Below are 17,560 nucleotides of genomic sequence, written 5' to 3' on the forward strand. Positions count from 1 at the left end.
TCCCTATTTTGCCAGCAATTAGCAGTGACCATAGCCGGCAGCTATCTGTCATGCATCTGATTGTCACCCCGACATGCTCCATCTAATGACCACATCGGTGCTCTCACTCCCACTCCCACTCCCACTCGCACTCGCACTCGCACCCGTACGCCGAATCCTCAATCTTCAATCCCATTGCCATTCCAAACGCCCCATTTGTATCTGTATCGCTATCGGTATTCGTATCTCTATCTGTATCTGTGTCATAACAAGCAGCGCACTGCGAGATGCCCACAAATAACCCCCATTTCCCCACTTCACCATTTCACCATTTCCCCACTTCACCATTTCTCCACTTCAGCACACACCACCCCGTTGGATGGGATCATCAATAACCCGGAGGGGCGACAGTGGGTGGTGGTCACTGAAAGGCACCGAGGAGGCTGTCAAACTGGGCAATGCAATTCATACAACGATGACAAGGCAATGGCATTTTGCATTACGGCTTTGTCTTTTCGTCAATCGCAGAAATATTTTAAAACATTCCCCAGAAAACAACTAAATCATCTATCAATATTCTCCAATGTTCCCCACAGTTACTAAAATACAACATAAAAGTAAAAGATATTGCTAAAATACAAGATAAAAGCTAAAGATATTTATGTAGCTTTAAGATGAAAGTCAAATGTTTCAGATCGTGTAATATTGCTTTCATTTTGTAGAGTAGAGTTTATAATTAGCATCTCGCAACTACCAGCTTAATTGAAAGATTCCTGCACTTTTTTGCACAGTGCACATTGCCGCAGGTTAAGGATGGCAATTAGCCATGCTGGAGGGCGGTCGGAAAAGGGGGCGTGGCAGCGGGACAGCGATGAAAGGAGACAGATAAACGCAAACAACACATGGGGGAAACCATTAAATGTATTTTGCATTTCCAGCTGCCCATCGGTATGTGCATATCTGCAACGCTGTGTGCGAGTGCCACTGCGAGTGTGTGTGTGTGTTTTGTGTGTGTGTTTTGTGTTTTGTGTGTGTGTGTAGTGATGTGAGTATGGGCAACTGACCAGAAGAGCAACACACATTGTTGTTGCTGCTGCTGCTGCTGCAGCACGACAGCAACATGCGACATGTTAATTGTATACGGCCAGCAAGCGAAGCACGAGACAAAAGTGCGGGGGGTTAGGGGTTAATAAACAATTGCGGACAATGGAATAGCATTCAGTAAGCTGGGGGAATATTCATTAAATGTGTATCTTAAAGTAGCTTCAATTTCTTATAAAATGTTTAAAGCGCTATCGCTGTATTAGATCTACACAAATAGTCACAAAACATTATTGAATAGTTATATCCTATATAACCTATTTATATTTTGTTCAGTAAATTACTCTGCACTTTGTTATCTACGCTTTAGTTATAATGCTATTACTCTAACCGCTCTTGCATTCCACACACTATATATCAAACGAATGACAACAGGTGGACGGAGGGATATCCCCTACAGACCGATATAGCCAGCGATTTTGGGAGGGTTCATGCTTGAGGGCTTGTGGCAACAAGTGGCTGGAACAGGTGCAGTCCGAGAATTGGTGCACCGTGCACCGTGCACCGGTGATTGGGGATCGGGAAGCGGGTATCGTGAATCCGGAGCAGGGAATCGCTGAAGGGGCGGAACCGGAAGAAGCTTATTTGCAGCGGAAGTGGCAGCCATGAGTCACCCGCTTGCATCGCATTCCAGACCACAATCCCCCGTACACCATTTACCATTTACCATTCAACATTCAACATTTACAATTGCCCCTCAGGTAGAAGCTCCTCAATTCGACCAGAATTTGTGGGTGTGACCCTGGCCAGACACCGAACTCAGCTCAATTTGATTCAGAACTCAGAACTTCGAACTGAGAACCGAGAACTCTGGGCTCAAAACTGGAAATGAAACTCAAACTGAGAGGAGATCGTAATGGATTGCGGTTGTGTTTGGTTGTGGCTCCAGGAAAAGTGTTGGGTAAGCAGAAGCGGTGATGGAAACTTCGGCGGACAGGGGGCTTTCCTTACAAGCGGGAAGGTATACATATATATACACATATATATATATAAATATATATATCTGAAGCTGAAGCCGGCATTCCATTTGAATTATTCATTGCCAAGGCAGCCACATGGGATTGAAAGTGGAAATGGAAGTGGCGATAGCAATTGGAGCTGGTTTAATTGCCGAGCAAACCAAGAGCTGTAGTAATGCCATAACCGATAGTTAAAACACGCAGAAAAAATGTCCCTATACTAGCGCATTTTAAATAAATAAACTAAAACCAAGCTACATATCCATTGTTAACTAAATGCATAACAAATCTTGTTTACTGTTGCATTTGCATTAAAAAAAACGAATAATTTTTTATCACTTGTTGTATAGACATTTCTCTCAGTGCTAACTCAACTCATGGGAAATTTTGCAATCGCAATCGCATCATCGATGCCGCTCAATTGCACACTCGATTCGCCACTCCAATTTTCTCCCCTCGTTCAAAAAAAAGTTTTCCTGGAAATGCCAGTGTAAAAATTCATAAGCAAATAGTGGTCAGGTTGGGAAATTTCTTAAGAATTAATTAAAACCCAAACACAAACACAAAGGCAGTCAGTCAAGGTGAAAAGCTCTTTTCGCCCCCCAAAAATGAATGCAATATATTTATAGGTAAGATGCTGCATATATATATATATATACATATATACATACATATATATCCCTATAGACAGCCAGGCCAAAAGCTGAAATTTCGTTTTCAATTTGCCGAGAGGTGTGGCTAATGTGGGCGTTCAATTAAAGTTCAGTCGAACTCATTTTGCCATTTGGCAAATTGAAATAAAACTTAATTGATTGTGGGCTGCACTTGTGCATTGAAATCCCTACCATTCCCACCTATTCCGCCATTCGTCCTCGTTGCCCCCAGGGGCTTCCCCTCGAGAAGCCATGGAAATTCCAAGTGGCGAAAGAGGTGAGAGAGTCCTGATTGCGTGCACTTGACGGGGAAAGGGGGTGTGAGAGGTGTGGGCGGTGAGAGTCCTGATTGCACACAGGTGACTCGATGGTGGGGGGTGGTAGGTGGTGGGGCTTATGCATTTGGTGGGTGGGCTTTATATTCAGGCTGGATTTTAGTTTGACGTCATTCGGCATGGTTCTGCTTCTTCGCCAAGCTACAGATTAAGTCGAATCATTTTCCAACATTTAGTTTGCTTTGCAAACACACAAATAATTGGGATACCATTTAACCTCGTCATTTCCTAAGATCGTAATCCCTAAAAATGTAAATAACTTTCTAGAGTCCAACATAATTTGGAGTAGTAGTTAAGAAACTATGAAATATCCGGGCCAAATAAACATTTCCTTTCTACAAGTATTTTGCTCAATTTAATTTGTTTCCTGTGCGCCCTGGCCTCATTATCCATAGCCATCCCAATCCATGTTCATTCTCAATTTCCAGCTCATCTCTTCGCCCGTCTCTTCGCTTGCAATTTACCTGGTAAATTATTGCTCAAATTATTGTTCTACCAACTTTGCGCATTTGCGTTGTGGTTTCTGGTCAACATTCTGTTCCATTCTATTCCTGCCCATTCCAATCCGAAAACCACCTTCGGCATGCCAAGACTTGCCACGTCCTCCTCCTCCCTCCTTGAAGAGTTTTCCCGGGATATGGTGGAAACTGGGTGGCAAATGGGTGGAAAAGGGGTGGAAAATGGGTGGCAAATGGATGACAGGTGGGGGTAAATGTGGGAATGGGAGGGGGGAGGCTTGTGGGCTGCCTCAACTTCTGAATCCCTTCACCAGTTTATCCGTAGACGAGGTGAGAAACTATTTGCCGCGGAGATTCGTCCAGAAAATTGCTTTTACCCGCACAAACGAAAGCGAATTATGTAATTATGGCATTATAATATCCGAACTATCGGAATGCGGTCTTTAAGCGGGGTGAATTATGTATGACTGCACTTCAGGTTGCGGTGGCGACGTAGATCACGAAATATTTGGTTTCGCCCCTCGTGTTTTGCATACTAAATGTATCTATCAGATACCAGATACAGCTCAACAGGTCGTGCATATAGATAATTATATCTATAGATAATACGCGCCCTCTAGTTAGTGGATCGTTTGGGATATAATATGATATGATATGATATAAACAATAACGATTCTAAAATATACCAATGTGTACTTTTTATAATACTTTACGATTTGTACAATTCTGTTAAATGAAACTGAGATTTGGAATTTTGGTATTGTCAGGAAAGCGTTTTAATAAAGTTTTCTGTGAATGTGTCTATTGTATTGCTCTCAGGTTTGAACAATGGGCAGCTATAATGGAAGTGTTGATTGTCAAGAACAACAAAAACGACGGATGTCAGTTTAAATACCTGAATGTGTGCGAGGAAAGGGTTTATTTTGGAGGAGACGCGGTTCGAGGGGTTTTCCCCCATCTTCTCACAATGGGGAAAACAAAGAAAAACACTCACCATTGCTTTAGGATGCGCATATCTGTAATCCGTTCGATCTCTGCCTCCCTTTCTCTCTTTTTCTCCGCGTCTCTCCCTCTCTTTGTCTGACTTTCTATTACAACTCTTTTTTTTCGTTTCTAAATTTTGTGTTTTTTTTTTTTGTTGATTTATCCTTTTGGTTTACACATTTCTGCTGCCTTCACACGCACGAAACACAAAACAAAATTTGTTTTTAATTAAAGGGGAAATTTAAAAATAAAATATGAATTGGTGGTGCGCTTGCGCCATGGCAACAAGCAAAAGTGCCACAAAAAAAAACATGAATTCACAGCAGATATTAGTTAAAGAAAAACACTTATGTTTTATTGAAAATAAATAAATCTTCTGGGATTCAATTTTTATCGCAAAGAAAAGATTTTTAGTGATGCATCAGTGGATTTTAACAATTTAAACAGATATCTACTGAATTCCTCTTACTACTCGACTATGTCTGCTTCTATCGTTTCGTTTAACACTTTCGAAAGGTGTCTGCAACTTGCAACAACAACACTACAACTGACCACCAAGTTGCATGTTGCATGTCCAAAACTCACACACGCATGCACAAATAGTTATTGCCACTTTTCTTTCACTTTGCAGGCAGAAAAATAAAGGTAAAAAAAAGGTATGCTACGTAAACGGTCTGGCAACATTGGCTAACCGTTTGTTTTGTTGAAGCTGCTGCTGCTTCTTCTTCTTCCACTTCTGGACGCTTTTAATTGCAATTTAATGAGTTAGAACCACTGTACGTTGCGTTCGGTTGTTGTTGCTATTGCAAATCGATCGTGCAGCTTAGCTAACGGCAAATTGCAGTTGCACGTTCTCGCATCGTATTTAAAACATTGTCGCCGCACTCTGCGTATTTGTTGTTGTTTTTTGTTGTGTGTGTCGTTATTGTTGTTTTTGTTGCACTCTCGGTGTGGCACACACGCGTTTTTACCTCGCGGTACGAACATAGAATGAAAAAACCTGAAAGCCGAGCTGAAAATAAAGCAGAAAATAGCTGGCAGCGCTGCTTGAAAAAAATCGAGAGAGCGAGAGACAGGGAGAGAGAGAGCGACAGAGAGCGTAACTCTGTGTGCATTCGTGTGGGAGAGCGAGAGCCTACCTGTCGTCCCGTTTTTTCATTTTCAAGCAGCGCAAGTGCAGCGCGCTCAATCGCCCCAGGATATGTGTGTGTGTGTATGTGGGATTGTGTGCTCAACTGTTTTGCCAGTGTGTGTGTGTGTGCTTAGCTGAGAGGGCAGCAAACAATAGCAAAAATATTCAAGTGTGCAAACAGGCGAAGGAGGCACGCAGGAATAGAAATAGCACATACGAAGAGCCGCAAATTAGGGCAATTGCGAATACGGATACCCTATGTGCAAATTATAAGGATCACTTCGAACATTGATATCCAATATTAAAATCATTGTTTTTGTGAAATTTCTTATATACCATTAACAGCTTTATTTGTAAAATGCTTTCCTTAAAATAGATATTTTATGTATTTGTATTAATTTGGATTTATTTTCCCTGTATGTATATAGCAAGATAAAACATCTGAAACATTTTAAAGTGCGAATAAATGCGTAAACTGAAACGGAAAACCCGTCAATTCCATTCTGCAAACCGAATGTTCATGGAATAAAGGGATTGTTGGGAAAAGATCATTTAGGCGGCACTCCCTCGCAAAGTTCGTTAAGCACTCTTGCTTCCTCTTTTCGTTCCTTGTAAGTGAACCCTCCTGAAGAAGAGGAAGAGCAGCTATAGAGCAGGTACAAAAGGTACAAAAATAACTCGTACTCTTACTCTTCGGCACACACACACACATTGTGCTGCATAAAAGAACAAAAGTTGTACAGGTGTGTGTGCTTGTGTGTGGGTACGTGACTCAACGCAGAGTTATGTGTATGTATGTCGGTTCTCTCATTTTCTCAGGAGATTCAAGAGCCTTGCCCCAAGATTTAGATAGAAATCGAAGCTGGGGCCTCAGGTGAGAATATATCACTCCCAAAAGTGAATCAGGGATCTCCAAGAGAACGGCGAAAGAGAGAGAGAGAGGGAGAGAAACATTTCAAAGTACGAGAGTGGATAACAAATTTCGGGGGAGTATACAGGTAGAAAACTATCCACTATTTACCAAAATAATAATAACATCAGAACTCATCAACCCCCTATCTGATTATTTTCCCGCTTTAATTTTCAAAGTTTTTGAGTCAGCGAAACTTAGTACATGTATGATTTAGAAATGTCGTATTTTTAAAGTTAAGTTCTGTTTGGTTTATTCATGTATATGATGTCATTTAATTGCTTTGAACAATTGCGAACAAATTTGCTGTCAATCTTTTGCAGTCATTATCGATTGCTGACCACATTGATTACCACAGATACGGTCAGCTTAATTTCCTTTTGCCGTTAAGCGATAAATACTTAATTTCCGTTTGAGAGGCACTTGCAACTTGCTACTGGGTCAGCAATTAAATGTGACTGGGTCAACTAAGACTGCACGGGAAAAAGTCATCTTAATTGACATCCGATACTCAGATCAGATTTATCTAAACATAAAATATAACGCAGCATACTTTCCTACGCACGTTTGTGTGATTTTAGACATCAAAATACAATTTTAATTGTATTGTGGATTTTTTTTACTGTCAAATATACTTTTCCCACCTGTTGGAGCTCAAGTAATATTTAATTATAAAAAAAATTTCTAACAAGGTAATACTTTGTGGGATAAAATTTCGAGTAAGGGGCATGACCAAACCTTTTGGATAGTATCTTAGTCCCCCCTTTTGGCTCAAGTTTCGTTTGTTTTCGTTGCTCTTTCGCTGCCTGGCGATCCCACGAAAAGGCGCAGGCTAATTACGGACGAAGAGAGGGAGGAGAGGAGAGGCAGGAGGCTGAAGAGCGAATGGATGGAGAGGGAAGGGCCAACAGGTAAACAGGTAAGATATAGAAGAGATTCACAAGCACACTAACACTAGCGCACACGCACACACCTACGAACACTCGGCGAACAAAAGCAAAACAAAAACAAGAGGCAAACAAAACGTTGATTGCTTGGCTTACCTGCAAAAGAGAAAGAGAGAGAGAGAGAGAGAGAGAGAGTGAGAGAAAATGAAAGGGAGGGGGAAGAAGAGAAGCTCCAAAGATACAAATACAAAGATACAGCGCCAAGCATCCTCCAAAGTTACAAAGATACAATCGACACACTTGAGCTGAAGTATGAGTGCATGTGTGAGTGCGTGTGTGTGTGCCTGGGCATCTACATTTATATATGCACGTATATACAGGTATATGTACATACATATATCCAACCCAGATGCTCAGAGTTATTATAACGGATTTATCTCAAGTTACAAGCTTGTGTGTTTGTGTGACACACATGGCAACACAAATATGATTTTATTATTTTTTTTATGGTATATTTTTCGAACTTTTTCATGCGCTTTGCCTTTTAGTTTTGTTGCTATACAAATAACTCTCAACTCCTTGGGGCCATCGCTTCTTGTTCTTCTTAGCCTACAGTGGAGTCACGGTAAACGAACTTTAAGCTTAAGGACTTGAAATCTATCATTTCCAATATTAGGAAAATGTTTAGTTTAGTTATTAAGACCCAGAAATTAAAACTATCTGGAATGACAATAAGAAAAACTCGACTGCATTTCTAGGGTATTTTGTTGTTTTTTCTGCAGGAAGGCCATCATTTTTGTTGTTGCCAAGGCTGCCTCATAACGACAGGAAATTAATGATTTAATTACATTTTTGGGTAGCCAGCTGAGCAAAGGAAGGTGCCCAAAGATAGAGACAGAGACAGAGATTAGTTAATGGCGGCACCTTTAATTGATTTTCCGTAGCTCCCATGGGAAAGTGACCAGCTTGATACATAGTGGTAGCTGCCCTCCCCCCCTTGCCCCCACTAATTTCCAAAGCCAAGTCCTACCTCAACGAAGCCAACGATGAAAAGGCAAAGCACAGCACAGTACAGCATAGCAAACTCGAAAAGAACAACGTGCGGACAACAGTAGAAAAAATGCTGCGCATGCGCGTGCCGAGAATTTTTTAAAAACCAGACCCGATTCCGCGATCGCAAGTCTGAAGTCTGATGTCTAAGGTCTGAGGCCCGAGGCCCGAGTTCTGAGTTCTGTGGTCCCCAAGTCCAAACGTGGAGCCGCAGATCCAAAACATGGCTTGCATACCAAAGAAGAATCGGGCGGAATTCTCTAGTTGTCTGCACTGTTCGTCTCTTCCAGTTTTAGCAGCACTGCTCTTCAATTATATGGGCAGTTGCTTAATTTATTTAGTTATGTTAGGCTAGCCTGCAATTAAGTTTGGAAATTTAATTTAATTAGGCTATTATTTGTAGCCTTACATTTGAAAGCTTAATGCTAATGCTACGGTAACTTAAACAATCAAGGCCCAAAAACTGAAAGCGAATCGAAATCAATTTCAGAAAAATCCCAGCGCAACTTGACTTTCCCATTTGACCGAACAAAAAAATCGAGAAAGAGAAATGTCATCGAGCATTGATTGTTGTCAGCCGATGTCCATGTCGATGTCGGGATGAGTGGATATAGCCAGAGGCCATGGATCAGATTTGAGGGGGGGATCTGGGGAAGGGGGGAGGGGTACGTAACGTACATAGTTCGTACGTACGTACGTACATCAGAGTGACAGTTTGGCAGGCAGCACAAATGCACAGCACACAACTACAACGACAAACTACAACTCGTAGATAATGCACATCAAGTGCAATGTGCAATGCGTCGTCGTATCAAGTGTCGTCAGCAGGGGCGCGTAAAAAGGGGGCGTATATATTAACTTCAAGTCTTAACAATGATTGTAAATTACCAATAACTCGCCTAATGTGTTTTGTTAAAGAACGCAAATCCAATTTCTATTGGTGTCACACAAGGGCCACAGAAATAGCTAATCTATTTTGCATACTTCGGATAAATGGCAGCATAACAATCCCCTTTATGCACGCCACTGCCCATCATCATCGTGGTCATCAGCAACGTCTGTGTGCTGTCACTGTCTGCAACTGATTAGTCAGCAGGTTTTCAATTGTGGACGTTGGAAGAGGACACCGAGGCCATAGAACGAGTCAGCTGGCAGGAGGGTCATCGTGAAGTGACCACAAGCTGACCTGCAAAACGGAAAAACAGAAAAACGGGAAAACGGCGACCCCATCGGCCTAATTGCTATGCGCCATATCAATGGCCACCAAACTGTGCAATTGCCGCCAAACTGCTGATGCTTTTATCAGTCAGAAGCGGAAAAATCGATTAAAAATGTATAAATATTCATTGCCGGGCGAGGAAAATAACTCGTTAATTAATAATGAGCATAAAATGAATGCGCACGTGCTTAAATGGAACGTCGTGGGTGGCGAGGGGGTGTGAAAAAGGAGAAAAGGATGCTGGGTTGACTTACGCGGGGAAACGTACAGTGCAGGCCAGAGACATACACATCCCCAAATAAAATAGAAATCCAGGAAAAAGTTGTATCTATATACTTTGTTGTATGTTCAGAATTCAAACAAAGTGAAATTTGTATGTTATACGATTACGATTTTCTTAGAACTAAGATCATAACCTAAGCCAGATAATATTTGTATTGAATAACCAACCCATCAGAAGGGTGCTAATCACTTTTCCGCTGCTGTCTGCGAATAGTTTGTCGCTGAAGGCGAAATCACAACAGGTTCGTTTGGCAAGGACGAACGAGAGGGGTTGAGTGGTGCCAAAGCGAGAGGGACAGAGTGCGAGCACTGGGAAAAATGTGTGAAAAATGTCAGCGATGGCCAAAGGCGGAGCACGAACAAGGATGCGGATGCGGATACGGATGCGAATGCGAATGGGAATGGGAATAAGGATGCAGGACGGAGCTGCTGCGATCCAGCCAGGTGGAAAACCCAGCGAGCAGAGCGAGTAAATAAATAAGCAGTCATAAAAACTCAGCTCGTGCAGTGTGTCAGTGCATTTGGGTGTATTCAGTGTGAGTATGTGTGTGTGGGCCCACATGTTGGGTATTTCCGCAGCGCGAAAAATTCCATTCAAGCCGGAGGGCCATCGCTTCGGCCCAGTAGCTACCATAGTTGGCAAAAAAAAAAAAAAAAAGCGGGAAGGAATTCAAAGGATGAGGGCGGCGAGGAGCGGTAATAAATGCTTCATAAAATGCAAACACAGACGCACAAACACGCTCGCAGTGTTGGTCAAATAAATCAGCGGACAAACAAAACGAAAAACAAGACAGTTTGACAAGCACTGCTACGCGACAGCGCCTGTAGGTTAGGCTACATTATTTGCCATCCCTCGAGATCATTTAGCAAGGACACAGTGACACAAACACTTGCCAGATCTTAAGTATTCGCTCCTTACAGACATTATTACTTGGGACTTTTACATAATTTAGATGGATAATAAAAAAAGGGAAATATAATAGTATGAACTCACCCTCTGGGATCCTGCCGCAAACTCTGATCGCCCAGTAAAAGTTCAGTTCTTCCAATTGATATGCTACTTGTGGGACTGTTCTGTTGCTGCTGCTGCTGTTGCAGTTGCAACTGCTGCTGTTGCTGTTGCTGTTGTTGCTGCAACTCGTAGGCGGCACTCAGCAACTGATGATGCTGCTGTGTTCTGTTGCTGCTGCTGGCGATCGCTGCTGATGCACTCGTGCTGTATGAATGCACATCACTGGCTTGATGGACTATGACGTCTTCTAGTAACTGTGAAGTAGGCAAACGAATATCAATTAGTATATGAATATCAAGTGGATGATTTATTCACAAATCGAAAGAAATATAAAACTCAAGTGCAGGCTCAAAATAAATTCCAGTTCGGATAATAAATTGAATTTATATACCAATTAAATAAATTCTTGAACAACTTCCAAAATCAATTCGTAATTCACTTGCATGCAAGAAGGAAATTCAACAGAAGCTAGAACCAAATAAATTCCTCAATAAAATGTAATTTAAATCAATCAATTGCTGCCAAAAGGAAACTCAATATTCCGCAAAAACCAAAACACAAAGAAATACAAATGAATGGTCATTCATGTGATTTAATATATGTACATATATATAATGTATATTATATGCACATTATATATCATATATCACCTCTCTTCTCGGTGGATACAAATTGTTCGATATCAGTAGATCACAATTCTTCATCAGAGATGCAGTTGTCTGTGCCGCTGCCATTGAATTATTGCTATTATTGTTGTTGCTTAAAAGTAAATGTTGCTGCTGCTGCTGCTGTGTTGCATTATTGTTGCTCGAGTGCAGCTGCAATTCGGCAAAGGCCTGCTGCAATTGGCCACTCGATATGGCCGTGGAGTACTCCGTTTTGGGCGTGGTGGTGCCATGGACATGCCGTTCCATCACCACCACCGCTGACGATGACGACGAGGGTGGTGCTGCATCCACATCCTGCTGCTGCTGCAGCAAATGCTGCGCCATCAGCGGTGATGTGGATGTCTGGGCATCCACGAAACTGGGATTGATAGGACCGCCAAGTTGCAGCGGCGCCGGTGCTGTGGGTCGATTGAGTTGGCTCGTCGTTGGTGGGTGGTTGTGGTGGTGCACCTGATGCTGTTGCCTCTGTTGGTAAATCGCCGCTGTGGTGGCCAATGATGCAGCTGCCGCTGGCAATGCGGTGGTGGCCGGCAATGTTGTCGTCGGCAACTGGGCATGCTTGTTGTTGTAGCTTATATAGGTTATGCCACAATAGTTGGCCCCATCCACATCGTCATCATCGTCCAGATCCTCGTTGTCCACCTCCTCGGCCAAATGCTGCAAGCTGCTGGCCAACAGGGACTTGGCCTGCAATGGCTTGCCGGCCGCTGCTGCTGCCGCAAGTTGTTGCTGCAACTGTTGCAACTGCTGCTGCTGCGCCTGGCTGGTCTGGTAGATGTGCCCCGTGGCACTGCTGGTCGACTGGCTGCTGGTGGTGCTGGCGTTGCCAAAACTACTAATGCTATTGCCAGTGCAATTGGCCGTCTGTTTCAGGGCCGCCGATGTCGTGCTATTGGCATTACGATCCGCTGCAGTGGCTGCTGCCACAGCGGCACTGACCAGCGCCGATGCCCCGTGCTCGATCTGGGCCACCACCGTGGTGGTGTGGGAGGATGCCGTCGGCACGGTGGTGGTGGCCGTTGCCAGCGATGGTGCACTGATCGGCCCGCCGGCGGTGGCCGTCGTCATTGTGGAACTGCTGCAGGTGATCTGGTTGCTCGTGAAGGACGTCACATAGATCGGCGTCGACTCGTTCAGGAAGCTGAGATCCTGGCGCTGACTGGTCGCCGTGCCGCTCTTCGTTTGCTGCAGCTGTTCCAACCAACAAATGTGTGGAAAATGGTTTAGAAGGTAAATTAAGCACAGGAATCAGGAACCCCAAAAATATGCAGTTTTATAAATTGTTAACATCAACATTAAAGCCCCAAAAATCAATGAGTAAAATACCCAATTTCATGAGGAATAAAACGCATTTCAACGCATTTGAATGCTGTCAAACATTTGCGTACATGTGTTGCACTTTATGTTACTATTATGATAACCATTTCATTTAACTACCATCCAAATTTGTGTTTGCACTTTTCATTGTGGCAGCACCAAACAACGAAAAACCGAAATAACTAAGAGCTGAAAACTGTCATCGTTTAACACCGCTGACAGGCTTCGTTTCGCATATATGCAAATCAATCAAATTCCATTAAAATAAAGCTAACCAAGTAACGCCTGCAACCGCCCCCGCCCCCTCCTGCCACGCCCCCGCTTGAAGTCGTTGCTGTATTGATGCTGTTCCCCTAATGAAATATGAATTATTAATGCGACGAACATGCCACATCCATTATTGTGGCGTGTGCGAGTGTGTGTGCGTGTGTGTGTGAGTGGGTGTGTCTGCGTCTGGGTTTGGTTTTTGGTTTGTATGCCATTTTTTTTTACTGGGTAGTAATGTGGTAGGTGGCCAGACCAAAGACCCACTGAACTGCACCCACAACCTACGAGTACACCGCATTCAGTGCCTGTCAATTAAGAGACGCCTTTGGGTCTTCGCACATGCACATAGTATGCTACATACATATGTATATCCTAGCCAATCCAATTGGCCTTAACCTTCTTCGGCACTTTGCCTTGCCAATAGCTATGGCTAAGTGTCAGCATATACATACATACATATATAAAAAAGTGAACATAAATGAACAATTTGAATTATGGGGCTCTTTTGATGCAATTATCTGAGGTTAAGGCGCCCAAGTTGGGTGTATATATAAAATAAAAAGAAAAATCGAGTATCCAGTATCCATACTTAACGCCTGCGGCAGATTCTCACTTCACTCCCTATGGCTTATGTATATCTATATAATTCCTTTTTTCCTGCCACCCATCCATACGCCGTGAGCGTATTTTTTGTTCGCATTTTATCGGATTATTGACAGCCAAGTCGGTTTGTCAGTCTACCGCATCGGCTTGTGGATTCTCTCGATGGCGGAGTGAAGTGTCGCCGCTTCAGCTCCCAGTTGCCACATATACCCTATATATACATACATACTAAATACGTATATACATGCATACAGCATCTGCTTGCCCCACCCAATGATCCACCTACGCACTTCAACACTTATTGGATAAATCGATGCATGTATACACGGCGGATAAATAATAAGTAAAATTGGTAAACCAACTGTACAAAAGTATGCTACAATATATTTAATTCACTTATATCCCACTATATGATCTATGCTCTTTAGCATAAATAGTATTATTGCCCAAGTTTGAGTATTGCTCTCAGTGTACTGATATGCATATTCACGTTTGTTTGAGTATGCAAAATCATTTGTTCGGTTGGCCTGGCAACAAACGATTGACTCACTGCCCCGCAGCGCCACTCTAGCGCATCCTAGACAAAAAAAAAAAAAAAAAAACCCCAGTACCACCCCCACTCCAGCTGGAGTAACCCAATCCAATTGAATCCAAGCCAAGCCAAACCAAACGCAGCCCAGCCCAACCCAACCCAATCCAGATCCCCAGTTTCATACCAAAACCTATCCTAACCAAACCGAACTGAACTGAACCGAACCGCACCTGACCCCCATGGAATGGGACGTCCGGAAAGCTGAAAGCAATTGTTGGAGCGTTCAACTGTGATGACGATGATGACAAAAGCACTTGATGCGCTTAAAATTGCTGGAAGCACGAGGGGATCGGCATTTGCGGGTTTCGGGGCATTCCGTGGGTTACCGCTTGATTCTAGGGTATTCCGGGTTTGGCGCAGCTCTCGATGCGGTTAATGCGTAATCCATTCCATCGCAATGAGAGCCTCTCGAACTCCGCGATTTCCCATTTTCCCCATTCGCCGCCAGCCACCGAATCGAGTGACCAAATTATTGGGCACAACAATGCACTCAATTCAATCACTTTGGTACCCTCGACACGAGAATTCCGCCCTTGTATTGTTATGATTTGTACAGAAAAATCGAACTATATTCTGAATACCTAGGTGTGTTCATTGTGAGCACAATGAATCAAGTGTAAACATGAATGTCATTTGTTATTCAAAGATTCATTTCAACAGGAAAAGAAAACTCAAATATTGCACCAAGTCCAATAGTTAATAATACAAAATAGTTGCAGTGGTTTGTTGCAGTGAATAAAGAAATCAATGCAAGTCAAATGTATACATGTAATCGATGTTATTTGCATGCAAATGATTCGCAATATGTCTTTTCATTCAGCGCGATCTTTTGTGCTTAAACTGTAAGCGCAACGATACTGTTAATACGCACAATGAATAGCTAATGAATTTATTCATTGGCCCACCATATTCAAAAACCTACACACAAAAAATAGTACTTTTCTTATATGCTATTAACAAAAATAAAAGCTCATATCATTCACAGATTACTTAGGAATGTTTTATATATGTAATAATCCACTTTCTGGATATATATTTATCTGTATTTACTATTGTTTTTCACATTTTTTGCAATTTTTGATGATGATTTTTGAATATTGGCCGAAAACTGTTTTTTTGTTATTTTGCGACTATAAAAATCACTATTTTTATCACAGCATTCGAAATATTGGTCCGAATATGGAATGCCATACCTCGTTGAGTTCATAATTAAATTTCCAATCTAATTAATTGGAATGTTTGGTACTAGTACTTCATGTACGGATTCGTAGCTTCAATAAAACTAAAAAATAACAAAAAAAAACCTTTTGTTGGGCACCTCATTTCGGGAATCGGCAATGTTATGTAACTCCGAAGACCGACCGAATCGCTTTATTAGCCCCATGTGAATACACTCACTCTTTTGGTCGCACATGCAAATGGGATTGCAGCGTTCACTTTCAATTACCCACATATGTGATTTGCATTTGCATTTATTCCCCATTTTTCCCCTCGGCCACGGTTTTGTTTTTATTCGTATTTGTATTTGTATATATGTTTCTTTTAATTTTATGTTTTATTTGCCTCGGTTTTTTTTATATTTTTTTTTATCTGTTTTGCGTAACTTTTGATGGCAATTTTTTGTTTTTTTTTTTGGATTTTGTTTTCAAGTTTATACAACGTTTGTTGTGAGCTTTTCGTTGTTTTATTCACTCTTTACGTTAGTTGTGTGTCTGCTTTTGTTTCCACTTTTAGTTTCAGTCCACTATATAGTTGGCAGTCTGCTATAGTCTACTGGCTCGTGTTGGGTTTGTTGAATTTTTAATTGAATTTTGTGAGCGAGCGAGACTTCCTCATTTTTTGCATTTCGCATTTTGTATCTTGCAGCTTGTATTGTGTATTTTTGTATTTTGTATTTTGGTTTTGGCATTTGGGAGTGGCCTCCGGTCACTCAGTTATGCCAATAACAGTGGACTCCAGACTCCACACCATGTGTGATAGAAAGCTGTTTTGATAAAACGTTTTCGTTTTCGTTTTCAATTTCAGTTTCCCATCCAAATCGGGCCAAACACACAGCCTGCAAATAAATGGCTCACATTCATGTTTGCCTCAATGCCACATGCCACATGCCACACAAACCGGCAAGAAAACAAAAACAAAAAAAAAAAAAACAAACAGAAGGAAGGAGAAAAACGGTGTAGCACTTTCCGGGAATTCCCCATCCTGATTTGCCATTTTTTTTTCTCCTTTTCCTTTCCATCGAATATGCACTTCCAGCAGCCGTAAGAGAAAATCCTACGGAAGCCCACGCTAAAAAGCAAAAAAAAAAGCCAAGGGAAAACCTAAAAATAGCATTGTAATTTCTCGGAAAAAGTCTTGGTCCTGCTAATGTCCTTGGGCAAAAAACAATAAGTTAATCCTGTGCAGAAAAGGCAACAAATTGCCGCAGTTGACCTATAATCCCAAATTGCTTTCCAATTTCAGTAGTAGTTGCCTTGATTTTGAAAAGCATTAACTAACATGCCAGTTAAGAATTCATTTCACTATCACATTTTGATTTTGATTTAATTAGTGTTAAGAACTTGAAAAGTGTTCGAGACATGTGTCATTAAAACTTCTAGAAATTACGTAGAAATGCAAGTCAAGTGTAAAGAATCTGGCAAGTTTGCAACCGAAATTTCCCGGAAATAACCAAAGAATAAATAACTCCTTTGCAGGCCAGAAAACTTTTTAATTGGAAAAGTATTCTAGATATGCACCTTATAAATGGGGAAAAAAAAAACTCTTCAAAACCTGCTGTTCGAATGCAAAGAAAATAGCATCAAAATTTAAAAAAAAAAACCCCAGAATTTCGGAAAATACGTCTTCAATTAAACTTGAAATTCTGGTAATCTAGAAAATATCCTGCAAACCTCTTACAAAAATACCATAAGGATGTTATCAAACTGTGAAAGCCAACCAGAAATTGGCAGATATGGAAGCCAAGTGGGCGGGTCACTCACCTTTTTGGACAGCTGGGTGATGTCGACGGGCGTGACCCGGTTCAAGGCCGCCAATCTCTGCAGACGTTCGCGGGCGTGCTCCTCGACGGCGATGACGAAGGCGTCCTGCACCGAGTTGCCAATATCCCAGGCTGCAAGAGGGAGACAAGTGGTTGGAATAATTAATTTGGG

General features: G+C 42.0%; 1 protein-coding gene across 11 annotated transcripts in view; it reads right to left on the minus strand.

The window, feature by feature from the left end:
• The window catches only part of LOC6525332 (disks large homolog 1), a 57,466-nt gene that overhangs the window by 18,646 nt on the left and 21,260 nt on the right, over window positions 1-17,560 (minus strand). For 5 of the 11 annotated variants that reach the window (XM_015190760.2, XM_039376881.1, XM_015190759.2 and 2 more), the window contains 3 exons: window positions 17,390-17,520; window positions 11,612-12,820; window positions 10,944-11,215 (listed from right to left, as the gene is read on the minus strand). In XM_015190760.2, coding sequence (XP_015046246.1) covers window positions 10,944-11,215; window positions 11,612-12,820; window positions 17,390-17,520 — 1,612 coding nt within the window. Of the gene's footprint in view, window positions 1-4,479; window positions 4,659-10,943; window positions 11,216-11,611; window positions 12,821-17,389; window positions 17,521-17,560 lie in introns of those variants that run through there. The other 6 variants (XM_039376871.1, XM_039376884.1, XM_002101132.3 and 3 more) reach the window with 3 other exon arrangements.

The sequence above is a fragment of the Drosophila yakuba genome, chromosome X (assembly GCF_016746365.2).
Source record: "Drosophila yakuba strain Tai18E2 chromosome X, Prin_Dyak_Tai18E2_2.1, whole genome shotgun sequence".
NCBI classification, from domain to species: domain Eukaryota; kingdom Metazoa; phylum Arthropoda; class Insecta; order Diptera; family Drosophilidae; genus Drosophila; species Drosophila yakuba.